This window comes from Hyperoodon ampullatus, assembly GCF_949752795.1.
Source record: "Hyperoodon ampullatus genome assembly, chromosome: 4".
NCBI classification, from domain to species: Eukaryota; Metazoa; Chordata; class Mammalia; order Artiodactyla; family Ziphiidae; genus Hyperoodon; species Hyperoodon ampullatus.
In genome coordinates this window covers 68,994,427-69,012,947 of record NC_136917.1, presented here as the reverse complement: position 1 = coordinate 69,012,947, position 18,521 = coordinate 68,994,427, and the positions used below count along the sequence as shown (strand labels likewise).

General features: G+C 37.7%; 1 protein-coding gene across 1 annotated transcript in view; it reads right to left on the bottom strand.

The window, feature by feature from the left end:
• The window catches only part of FBN2 (fibrillin 2), a gene marked incomplete at both ends in the record, with an annotated part of 228,924 nt that overhangs the window by 116,690 nt on the left and 93,713 nt on the right, over positions 1 to 18,521 (bottom strand). The window contains one exon of the mRNA XM_079704022.1: positions 1,507 to 1,632. Coding sequence (XP_079560148.1) covers positions 1,507 to 1,632 — 126 coding nt within the window. The remainder of the gene's footprint in view (positions 1 to 1,506; positions 1,633 to 18,521) is intronic.

The window sequence follows — 18,521 nt, the reverse complement described above, 5'->3', positions numbered from 1 at the left end:
CTCATAATACTCCAACGGGAAAGGGAGGCTCCAAATGGACATTGTACTTTTCAAAGCAGACTGTCAGCGTGGTGGTAGAGAAACCACTCATGCTGGAGACCTTGATATCTAGGCACAGGGTCTCTGTCACCTTAAAGCAGATAAGGAGACAGTGTAGAACCATAGTAACACAGGTGCAGGGAGACCTGGATTCAAATCGTGGCTCCATTTGTCAGCCCTGAAACATCATGTAAGTCACTTTACCTCTCTAAACCTCAATTCCTTCATCTATAAATCAGAATAATTATGCCTATCACACAGGGCTATTTTAAGGAGTACATCCTCATTCTCCTATACCTCCTCCTTCCCCTAATGATAATAATAGAAGTAATAAGAAATATTTTATTGAACACTTACTAGAAGAAACTGAAGTACAGACAGGTCAGTAGCTTACCCAAGGCCCCACCACTATGTGATAATGAGGTGATACAGATGTCCAGTGCCTTACACGTGGTATGTATTTCATAAATGGCAGCTGTCAATTTTACTACCACTACCATAGCTTCTTCTTTGACTGCTATTGCTACTTTGCTATTACTATTTACGATGACACCATAGTATTCTGAAGGCAGGATCTCCATTTCTCATGTTTGCTGTTGCACGGCCATAGCATAGTGCTTGGCATATCAACACATTTTATCCAGTGAATTCAAGACTTTTTACTGGTGGCCTAGGACTTCTAGCTTACATCCTGAACCCTCTGTTATTTCCTCTCTTCAACCCAGTTCACTTGGACATCCTTTGGATTTACAAAGTCCCTGGAAGTTAGTTGCTCACACACCCTCCCAGTGGGGATGGGAGACAGTCATTGCCCAGACGGTCATCCTCCAGCAAACCAAGCAACTCCTGTCTTTGGGTGCTGGTTTTATTTCCCTAATTCCTGTACTATAGGAATCTTTAGTGCTCTTAAAGTTGAAGGCTTGTTCAAAAATAGATGACCTACACATGACTGTTTTATCTTTCTAAACAAAAGAGAACATGAAAATATATATGCCTTTAATTAAAATATGCTTAAAACAAAATTAAAGGTATTGATTTCTTTTTTGTAATAACTATTTTCACTAGAATAAACACATGCTAAGTAAATAAGACACTGACTACATTCATGATTCATAGCAATGAAAGAACCCTTAATTACTACATTTTGTCTCCCAAAGTAGATTTTTAAAAATCTTTCTCATGCCTTTGTGTCTGTAACACTTGGCAAGAGCAATGTCTTGAGGAAATCTTTCTTCATTTCAGAAATGGCTTTGACAACATAAAGCAAACTCAGATGGCTTCTGAAACTGAAGTTTTTGCAAAGAGCACCTGGTCGATCAGTCCCTCAATAGTGGTACCGTTTATTTTAAACAACTCTTCCAGCATTTTCCCAGTCATTTTATAATCGTTGCCATCTCCGTACCTGTTTGGGCTGTTCTGTCATTAGAAAGAAACAGTGTATTGTGCCTTCAAAACTACAAGGCTTACCGATGCACCGAGAGCCATCTGTTGAGGTTACATATCCACGTGGACAAATGCAAAAATAGCTTCCCACGGTGTTGGAACATTCGCCAGTTTCACATATCCCAGGAATGATGCTGCACTCATCAACGTCTAATCAGGGGAAGAAGGAGAAGATGACTGAGAAAGGCCTTCATTAAATAGCTTTTAAAAGGGATTTTTTAAAAAGAGTATGAGAGCACTCATGGTTGATTAGGTCAGATCATATAACCCTGAAGATACTCTTGTTTCAGGCCCTAAAGAATTTCTCACACATATCTATGGGAACTGAGATGAAAGTAAACTCCCATGGCAGTAAAACAAGGCCAACTAAAGCAAAACTCTATATCCTTTTTTTTTCCCCCAAATGCAATTTAAATTGGAAATAAGTAAAGATGTAAGTGTTTTAGTTTCCATTCTACATCAATTAGGGAATTATCCTACTAGAGACTTTAAAAAAAAACACGTGCATGGATGATATTTTAAAATATGAAATAACTACATTTAAAAATTTATAGCTAATTTTCACATTAATTATTTGAACCAATGGAGGGTGGCAAGCACTTTTTTTTTCTATTTGGCTTCAGGATACGTTTTTGTACTTACATGTGAATATCGGTATATTTGACATTCTGGAAATTAAGTTCAAACCTAAAATAATACAGTAAAATGGCAAAGGGCAAACTTGGGTGGCTTTGGGAAGTGTCCAGTTTCCCTATTGTGCCTCCCTGCACTTATCCATTCAGTTTACTCAATGTTAGGACTAGTCTACTCCCTTTCACATTAATGAAAGGTCTGCTTTCTTTTAAACCGTCCCCAAACCAGAAAACTTGTCCATTTATATAAGCTTTAATGTACTTTTCTTTAGTTCAATAAGCAGAGAGAGGTGGAAAGTCAACAAAGCTACAATTAGGTACACTGGAAGCTACTTGTTAATACATTTAAAAGGAAATGAGCCATTGTGAGGAGAATCCAGCCACAGATGCCTGGGAGTTAGCTGTCCTTTTTAAGGAACAGAGCTAGCAAAGATCAGTGAATACAGGGAACAATTATAAAAGTCATAAGCATAGATGATTACTGAAAAGTGAACCTGAGCTTTTAGTTTTTAGTTTTTTTAGATGCATATATATATATACACACACACATATATGTTTAAGTGTATCAACAGAAAGCAAAGGAAAAATTATATGCTAATTGTAAATTCAAGGAAATAAATTTTAAACCCCACAATTAAAGAATGGTTGACAATGCCTTTCTTAAATTCCTCTATTGCTCTATTCATTCTTTTTTCCCGCCGTTTACTGACAAGTCATTCTTGCCTACAAGCTGTATCATGAAATAACTATATGCTTGTGTCTTCTTGGAATGTTCTTAAAAAAAAGTTACCAGATTCAGACTTTTCTGAAATAATATCTTCATTAGAGGCTTAACAGTTAGCCACTGAAGGCACAGTGGTACAAATCATAATCTACCAATTCCCCTAGAGAGCTCAGAATTCTGACATGAATTGGTTACATGAGAAGCAAACATATAATGTGGTGAAAGAGTTACCATCAGATTTAATCCAACAAAATGAAACCATATGTGCAAAATTAGGGTCTGCTGCATCCTGTGTTGCTATCTTAGTGCAGGGCATCTTAATAAAACCGAATGTGGATTCAGAAGAGAAAGGAAACTAGAACAGCTATACTCTAATCACCAAATAAACTGATAATCACTTCTAGATAAGGAAGACAAAAAGAAAAAGAGAATAGCACACAGTAAAGCAGCAAGCTCTGCAAAAGTGAAGGACCAAAACTTTCCTACTGATCCTCTTACATCTAAAGTTATGCCAACAATCAAGGCACTTATGGAGCCCAGGACTGATCCAAATTCTTAAAAATTAGGAATCTTCATTTAGTCCTTAATTTAAGCATTTACTCTTATTTTCAGCCATTTCCTTTCATAATAAAGAACTTCTTTGTGCTCTACTTCCAAATAGCCTCCTGACAACAAAAAGAGTAGAAATTGAAAGATGTTTGCCATTTTTCTTTTTTAAGTGGAGAAAAATAACCCTGGAACATAGAAGAACACATGGAGTGATATTAAATTTGTGGGGCTTGTGTTAAATATTTTATTTACAAAACCTCCATGTTTCACAATTCTCCTTAGAAGTAAGTAAGAACCTTGAGAGGTTAGCTTCAAAATAATTATATGTAAAAGGTTCTCAGTAAAGTATTTAAGAATTCTATATGAACAATAGGAATATTTTTCATTTATTTTTGGGCTAGGCTCCCCCTCAAATTTTAATAATTAAAAAATTTGGTGTTTTGTTTTTTTACTGATCAAAAAACCCTGCCCTTCGATGTGCCCAATATTTATTCATCAATTTAAATTTAGCATTGACATTTATGTTAACAAGGATGCATGCATTTAGCTCTTTTGTAATAATAGTTTTTCAAGACCATAAGTCACAATCAGATTTGCAAGTAGTATCTTCACAAATACAAAGCATACATTGCCTATGTAGGTGCAAACAAGTAAGCCTAATAGGGACAAGGCTATTCACAGGAAAAGGCAGTCTTAATGGGAATTCATTTCATTCATGTTCTGCATACCTAATATGCTTCTGTCCATCTCCCCTTGAACTTTTTAAAAAAAGTTTATTTATTAGTTTGGAGGCTTTGGTCTGCAATAGAAAAACTGATCCAAACTGACATAAACCAGAAATTTAATAGCTTGCATATCTGGCAGTCCAGAAGTGGCAAGGATTTTAGGGTTGTTTTAAGGCAATGTCTCTTGCTCGGCTTCTCTGAGATCTGCTCACCTATCTCTCCTCTGTGCTTTGATGTCATACTTAAGGCTGACTTCCCTGATAGAAGCAAAATGGTTATAGCAGTCCTAGGCTAGATCTTTGACTGGGACATCTAGTGGAAGAGAGGGTGTCTCTTCCAGTGGTTCTCTTCTAAGAGGAGGATAACTTTTTCCCAGGAGCACCCAGCAAATCTTCCCTTTTCTCCTAATATCCTGAACTGAGTCGCATGTTAACTCTTTTGAATGATTCCTCTAGCCAGGAAAATGTGCTCATTGACTTAGGCCTGGAGTCCTGAACTAATTACTGCTGCAAGTGGAATACAGTTAGCTTTAGACTAATAAAAAACAACAAAAACAAAAATAAAAGCCAAAAATAGCATGGGTGAATGCATCTGAAAATACAGCATAGTTGAACAATGGAAAGTGTACCAGCACGGTTGGGAAACTGATGAAGATAAGCTTAGCTAGTCAGCCACATGCTGAATCCTGAATCCATATGAGAGCTTTCCCAAGAACTTTGGCTTTTTTTCTGAAATGATTTAAGGTGTCTATGAAGAGGTTTAAATTAAACAAGAACATTTCATAAGCAAATCAATATTTCAGAAAGACAATCCTTGTGTTTAATGTAGATAGACAATAAAGAGTCCAGTGATGAATGATGAGAGCCTGAAGTAAGCTTTACGATGAGGGAGAGAACTCATATTCAAGAGATTCTAGAGGGAGAATCCAACAGGACTTTGCCACTAGATAAATAGCTCAGACTTCTGGCTTGATTGAGAAGGGAGCTAATGGCAGTGCTATTAACAGGAAATGGGATACAGAGGGAAGAACACATTTTGAGGTTTGGGACATCTTGAACAAGACATGTTGAAGAGAAATAGGCAGAAATTCCAACTCTTCAGCTAAAAATTTGAAACTCAGTAAAAAAAGTAAGGGGTAAAGATGTATATTTGTGGTTTATCACCCACTCTGCAGATTGCTTTTGAAGTTGTAGCAATAAAAGAGATTTCCAAAGAAGACACATAAATGAAAAGAATTGCATTTAAGGAGGGAACTCTGAGAACCACCACCATCCAAGGGAAAGTCAAAGGAAGAGAAGCCAGTACAGGAGACTGGGAGGAAGAATCAGGGAAGGTAAAAGCAAGAGTATGATGACGGGATGGTAAGGAAGAACTCTGTCAAAAAAGAGGAAGCTTTAAGTGTGCCATGGAGGGTAAAGAAAGAGAAGGATTGGAAAGTGTTTGGTAATTTGAAGAAGTGGAATACAGGTTTTTTTGGGTTTTTTTTAAAGGAAAGTAGATCTAAGCAAAACCATCTGACAGATTTCTGACTGCCAAACCACATAACCTCATATTTGTCAACCAACATTTACAACATTCACTGTAACTCTTACTCTAAGCAGAATATAATGAATAATTTGGTAAGTAGTGCTAAGTGTGATCTCAGATATCACTGAATTCTAAGAACATTGCCCTAGAGATTCTGTCAATTCCAATATTTACATGTCATACATAAAAGCAGTCCATGTAACAATTATGTTACAGAGAACTTAGAAAAAATAAAATAAGAAATTTTGTTTTAAAAAAGTGCTCATAGAATATTTTCTTTCCATCCCATGCCAAGGAACCACATGTATTTGGCATATTCCATATAACATTTCTTTTGGTATAGAAAAAAAGTAAATATTATTTCTCTTCTATGTACACTGAATTTTTATGAATATACTATTTGAAACTAGGAAAACTTATGGCTAAATTTTAAATACAATAAGTTGCTGTTTCAAGCTTTTATAGGGACAACAGGCATTTTCAAAATGATAAAATAAGTTGTAATGGAAAAGTAATGTTTGCTTTACCCTTTTCAGATATTGAAAGAATAATGTATATCAATTGCACTCAGAATTTCACTGTATCTTTATAAAGAGCTTTATCAAAATATAATAATTGCACGGTAATACAGTCATCCACCTAAAGTACAAAATTCAACAATTTTTGGTATTTACAGGGTTGTACAAGTGTCACTACAATTTAATTTTAGAGCAATTTCATTCCTGCCAAAGTAATTGCACCCCATTAGTAGACACTCTCCCTACTTCCCTCTAAGCCCTAGGCAATAGCTAATCCATAACAAATAGATTTATGACTTATAATAGCTAAGCTGTATCTATATATTTGCCTATTCTGGACATTTCATATAAAGGAACCATAAAGTATATGGTCTTTCATGACGGGCTTCTTTCACTTAGCATGATGTTTTCAAAGTTCAACCATGTTGCTGCAAATGTCAAAACTTCATTCCTTTAATTGCTGAATAATATTCTATTGTATGGATATACCACATTTTATTTATCCATTCATCAGTTGATAGATATTTGAATTCTTTTCATTTTTTGGCTATTACGAGTAAAGCTGCTATGAACATTTGAGTACTACTTTTCTCTGGACATATGATTTCATCTCACTTGGTATGCACACCTAGAAGTAAAATGGCTGAGTCATATGATAACTCTATGTTTAACTTATTAAGGAACTGCCAAATTGTTTTCCAAAGCAGCTGTAATATTTAACATGCTCACTTGCAATGTATGAGGATTCCAATTTCTCCACATCCTGCCAACACTCATTATTACCTTTTCTATTTTAAGGATGTGAAGTGGTATCACATTATACTCTTGGTTTGCATTTCCCTAATGACTAATAATGTTGAGCACACTTTAACGTGCTTATTGATTGCTTTTATATGTCTTCTTTGGAGAAATATCTATTCAATTACTTTGCCAGCTTTTAATTAAGTTATTTGTCTTTTTAAAATTGAGTTGTAAGAGTTCTTTATATATATCCCATATCTGATACATGATTTGCATATAAATTTCCATATGAACCTTAGGATCAGATTGTCAATTTCTGCAAAAAAGCCAGTTGGGATTTTGACGGGGACTGTGTTGCATCTATATAGATCAATTTGAGGAATACTGCCATCTTAATATTTAGTCTTCCAATCTACAAACATGGGATATCTTTCCTTTCACTTAGATCTTCTTTAACTCCTTTCAACAAGGTTTTGTAGTTTTAAGTGTACAAGTCTTTCACTTCCTTTGTTAAATTTGTTCATAAGCATTTATTCTTTCGGTCCTATTGGATGAGGAATTCTTTTCTTAGTTTCATTTTCAGGATGTTCACTGCTAATGTATGGAAATACAATTTTTGTGTGTGTGTGTGTGCGGTACGCGGGCCTTTCACTGTTGTGGCCTCTCCCGTTGCGAAGCACAGGCTCCGGACGTGCAGGCTCAGCGGCCATGGCTCACGGTCCCAGCCGCTCCGCGGCATGTGGGATCTTCCCAGACCGGGGCACGAACCCGTGTCCCCTGCATCGGCAGGCGGACTCTCAACCACTGCGCCACCAGGGAAGCCCTACAATTCATTTTTATATGTTGACATTCTATAGCAGCAACCTTGCTGAACTGTTTATTGGGGCTAATTATAGCTTTTTAGAGGATATCTTCTCCACTTTAGTGGATACCTTACTCATTTTAGTCGATCCCTTATCCACTGAATGCGTGTCATCTGCAAATAGTTTTTCTTCCTTTCCAACCTGGATACTTTTTATTTCCTTTTCTTTCCTAACTGCCCTGGCTAGAACCTCCACTACAATGTTGAATAGAAGTTGTGAGAGTGAACATCTATTTTATTCCTGATCTTCAGGGAAGCATTGATTCTTTTGCCAGTTAGTATGATGTTAGCTATAGTTTTTTATATATGTCCTTTATCAGGTTGAGAATGTACCCTTCTATTCCTAATTTATTGATCATTTTTATCATGAAAGGGTGTCGTATTTTTTTCAAATATCTTTCCTGCATATATTTAGATGATCATATGGCTTTTGTCCTTTATTCTACTTATATGATATATTACATTACTTGATTTTCAGATGCTGAACCAACTTGCATTCCTGGGATAAATCCTAATTGATGATGTATAATCATTTTTATATGTGGCTGGATTTAGTGTGCTCATGTTTTCTTGAAGATGTTTGCATCTACATTCATAAGAAATATTAATGAAAATGCTATTCATTCTTTATAACTCTCAATTTTCTCTCTTTAAATCAAGTAACTAGATTTTAATTCAGCATCTACCATTCATTCATGAACTCATTAAGTAATTGCTGATTAAAGTCCTTTGATTTGTCATATAACGTGTATCAGCCATACATAATCTCTAATCATCATGAATTTATAATTTATTAAGTAGGTAAATTTAAAACAAGGCATGATATGATTGATTCCACCATATAAGATTAACAATATGCTACTTCAATTTAATTATGAGAAACAGGAAAAGTTCTTGGAGGACATAGTAGTTGATAAAAGACCTTAAAGAATGGGGCAGAATTTAAACAGGCAGAGAATATGGGAAAAATTATAAGCCAAAAACTATGGATGAGGAATGAAGAGTTTCCCATGAGCTGCGGGTATTTATAAGGAGTAGAAGATACAACTAGAAGGTTAGAATGATATTCTCAGGAATCTTTCCTTGCTCTGTAGCAATGAGGAGCAACCGAATCACTAAGCAGGAGAAAGGGAATAAGAATATTACTTTTGGGGGACTTCTTTGGTGGTCCAGTGGTTAAGAATCTGCCTTCCAATGCAGGAGACACGGGTTCGATTCCTGATTGGGGAACTAAGGTCCTACATGCTGTGGGGCAACTAAGCCTGCACACTGCAGCTACTGAGCCTGCGCACCACAACTAGAGAGCCCGTGTACTGCAACTAGAGAAGCCTGTGTGCCGCAATGAAGAGCCCACATGCCACAACGAAGACCCAGCACAGCCAAAAAAAAAAAAAAAAAAAAGAATTATTACTTTTGACAATGCTTTGTGCCAGTGTTGATAAAGAAGAAAGTGCTAGGATAAAAATGGGGTCAGAGACAGATATGGTCTAAGCTCCAGTTAATGAGGGTGGGACTAGGAGAAGAAAGAATAAATGAAAGGGAGACCTTCAAGATGGCAGAGGAGTAAGATGTAGAGATCACCTTCTTCCCCACAAATACATCAGAAATACATCTACATGTGGAACAGCTTCTACAGAACACCTATTGAACACTGGCAGAAGACCTCAGACTTCCCAAAAGCCGTGTGGCTGACAAGGTCTTGGTGCTCCAGAAGGTGTCAGGCCTTTGCCTCTGAGGTGGGAGAGCCGAGTTCAGGACTTTGGTACACCAGAGACCTCCCGGCTCCACGTAATATCAAATGGCAAAAGCTCTCCCAGATATCTCCATCTCAACACAAAGACCCAGCTCCACTCAACGACCAGCAAGCCACAGTACTGGACACGCTATGCCAAACAACTTGTAAGACAGGAACACAACCCCACCCATTAGCAGAGAGGCTGCCATAAATCATAATAAGGTCACAGACACCCCCAAACACACCACTGTACGCAGTCCTACCCACTCGAAAGACAAGATCCAGGCTCATCCATCAGAACACAGGCACTAGTTCCCTCCACCAGGAATCCTACAAAACCCACTGAACCAACCATAGCCACCGGGGGCAGACACCAAAAACAATGGGAACTCCAAACCTGCAGCCTGCAAAAAGGAGACCCAAACACAGTAAGATAAGCAAAATGAGAAGACAGAGAAACACAGAGCAGATGAAGGAGCAAGGTAAAAAGCCACCAGACCAAACAAATGAAGAGGAAATAGGCAGCTACCTGAAAAAGAATTTAGAGTAATGATAGTAAAGATGAGCCAAAATATTGGAAATAGAATGGAGAAAATACAAGAAACATTTAACAAGGACCTAAAAGAACTACAGAACAAGCAAACAATGATGAACAACACAAAAAATGAAATTAAAAATTCTCTAGAAGGAATCAATAGCAGAAAGACTGAGGCAGAAGAATGGATAAGTGACCTGGAAGATAAAAGAGTGGAAATTAACCACTGCAGAGCGGAATAAAGAAAAAAGAATGAAAAGAATTGAGGACAGTCTCAGAGACCTCTGGGACAACATTAAACGCAACAACATTCAAATTATAAGGGTTCCAGAAGAAGAATAGAAAAAGAAAGGGACTGAGAAAATATTTGAAGAGATTATAGTTGAAAACTTCCTTAATATGGGAAAGGAAATAGTCAATCAAGTCCAGGAAGCACAGAGAGTCCCATACAGGATAAAACCAAGGAGAAACACGTCAAGACACATATTAATCAAGCTATCAAAAATTAAATACAAAGAAAAAATAGTAAAAGCAGCGAGGGAAAAACAACAAATAACATGCAAGGGAATCCCCATAAGGTTAACAGCTGATCATTCAGCAGAAACTCTGCAAGCCAGAAGGGAGTGGCAGGACATACTTAAAGTGGTGAAAGGGAAAAACCTACAAGCAAGATTACTCTACCCAGCAAGGATCTCATTCAGATTCAATGGAGAAATTAAAATCTTTACAGACAAGCAAAAGCTAAGAGAATCCAGCACCACCAAACCAGCTTTACAACAAATGCTAAAGGAATTTCTCTAGGCAGGAAACACAAGAGAAGGAAAAGACATACAAAAACAAACCCAAAACAATTAAGAAAATGGTAATAGGAACATACATATCGATAATTACCTTAAATGTAAAAGGATTAAATGGTCCAACCAAAAGACACAGACTGGCTGAATGGATACAAAAACAAGACCCGTATATATGCTGTCTACAAGAGACCCACTTCAGACCTAGGGACACATACAGACTGAAAGTGAGGGGATGGAAAAAGGTATTCCATGCAAATGAAATCAAAAGAAAGCTGGAGTAGCAATTCTCATATCAGACAAAATAGACTTTAAAATAAAGCCTATTACAAGAGACAAAGAAGGACACTACATAATGATCAAGGGATACATACATAATGCACTACATAATGATCAAGGGATCAAGAAGAAGATATAACAATTGTAAATATTTATGCACCCAACATAGGAGCACCTCAATACATAAGGCAAATGCCAACAGCCATAAAAGGGGAAATTGACAGTGACACAATCATAGTAGGGGACTTTAACCCCCACTTTCACCGGTGGACTGATCATCCAAAATGAAAATAAATAAGCAAACACAAGTTTTAAACGACACATTAAACAAAATGGACTTAATTGATATTTATAGGACATTCCATCCCAAAACAACAGAATACACTTTCTTCTCACGTGCTCACGAAACATTCTCCAGGATAGATCATATCTTGGGTCACAAATCAAGCCTTGGTAAATTTAAGAAAATTGAAATCATATCAAGTATCTTTTCTGACCACAACGCTATAAGACTAGATATCAATTACAGGAAAAAAACTGTTAAAAATACAAACACATGGAGGCTAAACAATACACTACCAAGAGACCATGGTAGAAATCAAAGAGGAAATCAAGAAACTACCTAGAAACAAATGACAATGAAAACACGACGATGCAATACATATGGAATGCAGCAAAAGCAGTTCTAAGAGGGAACTTTTTAGCAATACAATCCTACCTCGAGAAACATGAAAAATCTCAAATAAACAACCTAACCTTACACCTAAAGCAATTAGAGAAAGAAGAACAAAAAAAGCCCAAAGTTAGCAGAAGGAAAGAAATCATAATGATCAGATTAGAAATCAATGAAAAAGAAATGAAGGAAACAATAGCAAAGATCAATAAACTAAAAGCTGGTTCTTTGAGAGGATAATCAAAATTGATAAACCATTAGCCAGACTCATCAAGAAAAACAGGGAGAAGACTCAAATCAATAGAATTAGAAATGAAAAAGGAGAAGTAACAACTGACACTGCAGAAATACAAAGGATCATGAGAGATTACTAAAAGCAACTATATGCCAATAAAATGGACAAACTGGAAGAAATGGACAAATTCTTAGAAAAGCACAACCTTCCGAGACTGAACCAGGAAGAAATAGAAAATATAAACAGACCAATCACAAGCACTGAAATTGAGACTGCTATTAAAAACCTTCCAAAAGACAAAAGCCCTGGATGAGATGGTTCACAGGCGAATTCTATCAAACGTTTAGAGAAGAGCTAACAACTATCCTTCTCAAACTCTTCAAAAACATAGGAGAGGGAGGAACACTCCCAAACTCATTCTACAAAGCCACCATCACCCTGATACCAAAACCAGACAAATATGTCACAAAGAAAGAAAAGTACAGGCCAATATCACTGATGAACATAGATGCAAAAATCCTCAAAAAATACTAGCAAACAGAATCCAACAGCACATTAAAAGGATCCTGCACCATGATCAAGGGGGTTTATCCCAGGAATGCAAGGATTCTTCAATATATGCAAATCAATCAGTGTGATACACCATGTTAACAAATTGAAGGAGAAAAACCATATGATATCCCCAATAGATGCAGAAAAAGATTTCAACAAAATTCAACACCCATTTATGATAAAAAACCTCTAGAAAGTAGGCATAGAGGGAACTTACCTCAACATAATAAAGGCCATATATGACAAACCCACAGCCAACACTGTTCTCAAAGGTGAAAAACTGAAACCATTTCCATTAATATTAGGACCAAGACAAGGCTGTCCACTCTCACCACTATTATTCAACACAGTTTTGGAAGTTTTAGCCACAGCAATCAGAGAAGAAAAAGAAATAAAAGGAATCCACATTGGAAAAGAAGAGTTAAAGCTGTCACTGTTTGCAGATGACATGAGACTATACATAGAGAATCCTAAAGATGCTACCAGAAAACTACGAGAGCTAATCAATGAATTTGGTAAAGTAGCAGGATACAAAATTAATGCACAGAAATCTCTAGCATTCCTATACACTAATGATGAAAAATCTGAAGGAGGTATTAAGGAAACACTCCCATTTACCATTGCAACAAAAAGAATAAAATACCTAGGAATCAACCTAAGGAGACAAAAGACCTGTATGCAGAAAACTATAAGACACTGATGAAACAAATTAAAGATGATACAAACAGATGGAGAGATATACCATGTTCTTGGACTGGAAGAATCAACATTGTGAAAATGACTATACTACCCAAAGCAATCTACAGATTCAATGCAATCTCTATCAAACTACCAATGGCATTTTTCACAGAACTAGAACAAAAAATTTCACAATTTGTATGGAAACACAAAAGACCCCAAATAGCCAAAGCAATCTTTTGTTTGTTTGTTTGTTTGTTTGTTTGTTTGTTTTGTGGTACGTGGGCCTCTCACTGTTGTGGCCTCTCCCGTTGCGGAGCACAGGCTCCGGATGTGCAGGCTCAGCGGCCATGGCTCACGGGCCCAGCTGCTCCGCGGCATGTGGGATCCTCCCTGACCGGGGCACAAACCCATATCCCCTGCATCGGCAGGCGGACTCTCAACCACTGCGCCACCAGGGAAGCCCCCCCAAAGCAATCTTGAGAAAGAAAAATGGAGCTGGAGGAATCAGGCTCCCTGACTTTAGACTATACTACAAGGCTACAGTAATCAAAACAGTATGGTACTGTCACAAAAACAAAATATAGACCAATGGAACAGGATAGAAAGCCCATAGATAAACCCATGCACATATGGTCACTTTATTTTTGATAAAGGAGGCAAGAATATACAATGGAGGAGAGACAGCCTCTTCAGTAAGTGGTGCTTGGAAAACTGGACGGCTACATGTGAAAGAATGAAATTAGAACACTCCCTAATGCCATACACAAAAATAAACTCGAAATGAATTAAAGGCCTAAATGTAAGGCTAGACTATATAAAACTCTTAGAGGAAAACATAGGCAGACATAAATCACAGTAAGCTCCTTTTTGACCCACATCCTAGAGAAATGGAAATAAAAACAAAAATAAACAAATGGGGCCTAATGAAACTTAAAAGATTTTGTACAGCAAAGGAAACCATAAACAAGACAAAAAGACCACCCTCAGACTGGGAGAAAATATCTGCAAACAAAGCAACTGACAAAGGATTAATCTCCAAAATATACAAGCAGCTCATGCAGCTCAATATCGAAAAAACAAACAACCCAATTTAAAAATGGGCAGAAGACCTAAACAGACATGTCTCCAAAGAAGATATACAGATTGCCAACAAACACATGAAAGGATGCCCAACATCAGTAATCATCAGAGAAATTCAAATCAAAACTACAATGAGGTATCACCTCACACCAGTCAGAATGGTCATCATCAAAAAATCTACAAACAATAAATGCTGGAGAGGGTGTGGAGGAAAGGGAACCCTCTTGCACTGTTGGTGGGAATGTAAATTGATACAGCCACTATGGAGAACAGTATGGAGCTTCCTTAAAAAACTAAAAATGGAACTACCATATGACCCAGCAATCCCACTACTGGGCATATACCCTGAGAAAACCATAATTCAAAAAGAGTCATGTACCACAATGTTCATTGCAGCTCTATGTACAATAGCCAGGACATGGAAGCAACCTAAGTGTCCATGGACAGAGGAATGGATAAAGAAGATGTGGCACATAGATACAATGGAATATTACTCAGCCATAAAAAGAAACGAAATTGAGTTATTTGTAGTGAGGTGGATGGACATAGAGTCTGTCATACAGAGTGAAGTAAGTCAGAAAGAGAAAAACAAATACCATATGCTAACGCATATATATGGAATCTAAAAAAGAAAAAAAATGTTTTTGGAGAACCTAGGGGCAGGACAGGAATAAAGATGCAAACGTACAGACGGACTTGAGGACATGGGAGGGGGAAGTGTAAGCTGGTACAAAGTGAGAGAGTGGCATGTACTTATATATACTACCATATGTAAAATAGATATTTAGTGGGAATCAGCCTCATAGCACAGGGAGATCAGCTCGGTGCTTTGTGACCACCTAGGGGGGTGGGATAGGGAAGGTGGGAGGGAGACGTAAGAGGCAGGAGATATGGGGATGTATGTATATGTATAGCTGGTTCACTTTGTTATAAAGCAGAAACTAACACACCATTGTAAAGCAATTATACTCCAATAAAGAAGTTTAAAAAAAAAAAAGAATAAATGAAATGAATATAGATCCTGAAAGTCAAAGCGAGAGTACAGGAAAGGAACAATAAGGCTTCATTACTGAGCTAATATTAATAAAGTCAGTGAAGTAAAGAAACTATATTTTTGGCAAAGTTGATGGTTTCAGCATTAACATTTCGAGCTAATAATATGTAGAAAGCAGCTGAAAATTCAGGCTAAATCTTCAGAAAGTTATTGGCATCTATCTATGGATAAAGACAGTTGAAACCATCAATGTGAATAAAATCAGTGAGATTAGAATATAAAGGGAAGAGAAGAGAACATAAGAGAGGGTGTTAAAGATAGTTACAGAGGAGGTATATTCACTTGAAGGAAGAAAATCAAGCAAGAATAAAGAAAAAGGAAAAAGAGGTCACCAGAATTATTGAAAGGCCATTTAAATTTTAATCAAGTCAAGTGTGGTAGGTAGAATAATAGCCCACCAATGACATCAGAGCCCCAATCCTGGAGACCTATGAATATGTTAGTTTACATGACAAAGGGGAATTAAGATTATTAAGTGATTGGTCTTGCAATGGGGAGAGGACTGTGGATTATCTTGTCCTGGCTGCAACATAATCAAGGGTCCTTTTGAACAGAAGAGGGAGGCAGAAATGTCAGATTCAGTGAGAGGTTTGAAGATGTCACACTGCTAGATTTGAAGAGAATGGAGGCCACTAGCCAAGGTATGAGGTCAGCTTCCAGAAGCTGGAAGTCAAGAAAATGGATTCCCCTCTAGGAACTCCAGAAGAAATGCAGTCCGGTCACCACCTTGATTTCAGCCCAGTGAGATCCATTTTAAACTTCTGATCTCCAGAACTGTAAGATAATAAATCCGTGTTGTTTTAAGCCACTAAGTTTATAGCAATATGTTACAGCAGCGATAGGAAACTAATACACCAAGGAATTATATTTAAGAAGAAACAGGGTAATCAAGAATAGCAAATGTTGGGGCTTCCCTGGTGGTGCAGTGGTTGAGAGTCCGCTTGCCGATGCAGGGTTCACAGGTTCGTGCCCCGGTCCGGGAAGATCCCACATGCCGCGGAGCGGCTGGGCCCGTGAGCCATGGCCGCCGAGCCTGCGCGCCTGGATCCTGTGCTCCACAAGGGAGAGGCCACAACAGTGAGAGGCCCGCGTACCGCAAAAAAAAAAAAAAAACCACACAAAAACAAAAAAAGGCGAATGTTATGAGGGATTCAAGAGAATAAAGGTAATTTTACGAAAGGATAAGAAACAGGTGCTACGGAACTTAAGACTGCTGGTACAAACTAAGCTTTTAGGCGACTGTAGTGAAGAAAGTCAGAAAAAAATGGTATAGTGAGAGGTGACCAAAGAGATGGAGGAGAGAGCTTTTGTGTTAATGTGGTTTAGGATGGTCTTGATTGTAGGTAAAGAGTAAGAGTCAAGAAAGAGAAGAGATGCAAGCTAGAAAATGAATTTATTAATAGCAAGAGTTAGAAGGAGTCTAGAAAGGTGATGGAATTAAGCATGGAGCTAGAACATTCTACTCTGGAAAGATGGGAAGACACTTCATCAAAGGCAGGGAAAATGGAAAATGAGGATGTAGTAATAAAGGGAATCTGAGGTTGAATAAGTTCATGTCAAATAGCTTCAGTCTACAGAATAAAATAGAGCACAGATGTTACAAAACTTTAATGTGCATAAGAATCACCTGGACAGCTTATTAATCATGCAGACTTTAACTTCTAGTCAGGATTTTTGGGTACTCCCCTTCTGCTCCAAACACAGAACAAAGACAGATAATATACAAAAAAGGACAAAACAAAAAGAGCCAGCTGGTTTCAAAATACAAGATGAAAATTTCCTTGGACCAGAAATAGCATTGCTAAGCTGTAACTACAGCTGAAACCAGGGGTTTGCTGGACTCCTTCCCCAGAAGCTGGCTGTGATGGGCAGGAGATCAGAATTATCCCTGATGACAATATGGTGTGATAAATACCAAAGCAGGAGTAGTGCAGAGTGACAAGGGAATGCAGAGGAGAAACGGGTCAGGAGAGACTTACACAGGAAAGTGACAGTTAAACTGAAACATAACAGGCAAATAGATCTAAAACAGGATACAAAAATGAAACAGAGTATTGTTATCCAAGCAGAGAGAAGAGGGCACAAAGACAAGGCAACAAAGAGCACGACTTGAAGAACAAGTAAATGTTAATGTGTCTGAATCACAGACTGCATAGAAAGAAACAAGCCTAGAGATGTAAGCAGAGGATGACATGCAGAAACTCTGTCTCGAGAACAGGAGACTCAGGAGGGATATGACCAAATCTGTGTTCTAGAGAAATCATCGTGGCTGCAATGTGGAAAAAAGATTGAGAAGAACAAGTAGGAGATAGGGAGACCTCAAAGAAAGCTGTCTCAGTAATCCAGAAAAGAGACCGTGGTGATAAAGGCAGAGTGAAGTGGATGGATTCAAAATATATTTAAGATGTGGAATCCATCCAAATTCTTGGTGATAAAATGGTTGTATCAGGAAAGGAAGGTATTAAGAGTGCTATCCAGATTTATGCCTTGGGCTAGAAAGTGGACAGTTGGGCCAATCACTGAGACAAGGGACTTGAGAAATGCTGGTAAGGTACACACAGTGAGTTTGAGATAACTGGGGGGCATCCAAAGCATACATGTCTGGTACGCAGCTGCATACAAAGGTGGGAAGCTCAGGAGAGATCTGGGTTCCATTTCTGGGAGCCAACTGCATATAGATGTTGTTGTTGGTTTTTTTGGGGGGCGGGAGCGGCGGGCAGGAATGTCGGGTAACATAAGAAATGGGGAAAGTCCACCTAGTGAGCTGGTTGAAATTAGCTTCACTTGATTGGTAGGGATATTTTCTAGGTTACAATGGGTTCTAGAGTAAGTCAGAAGAAACAAAGAATGACTGTAGATAATCCCTAAGTGTGATGTGAAAGGAAGGAAAAGAGAGGGCAGTGGCTCAAGGGAAAGATGGAAAGGAAAGGATATTTTTTTAGGATCATGGAAAACACCACGACCCACTGTACATCCAATGTATGGAGGATTAAAGCTTGTTATCTACTACGTAATATCAATATTTTTGTGTTATTTCAGGGTTTTACTATAGTATGATTATATATACCTTCTTTGTCCCTTTTCCTCTAGTTATTGATCTAGGGAAGTATATTTAAAATATTCTGGGGCTTCCCTGGTGGCGC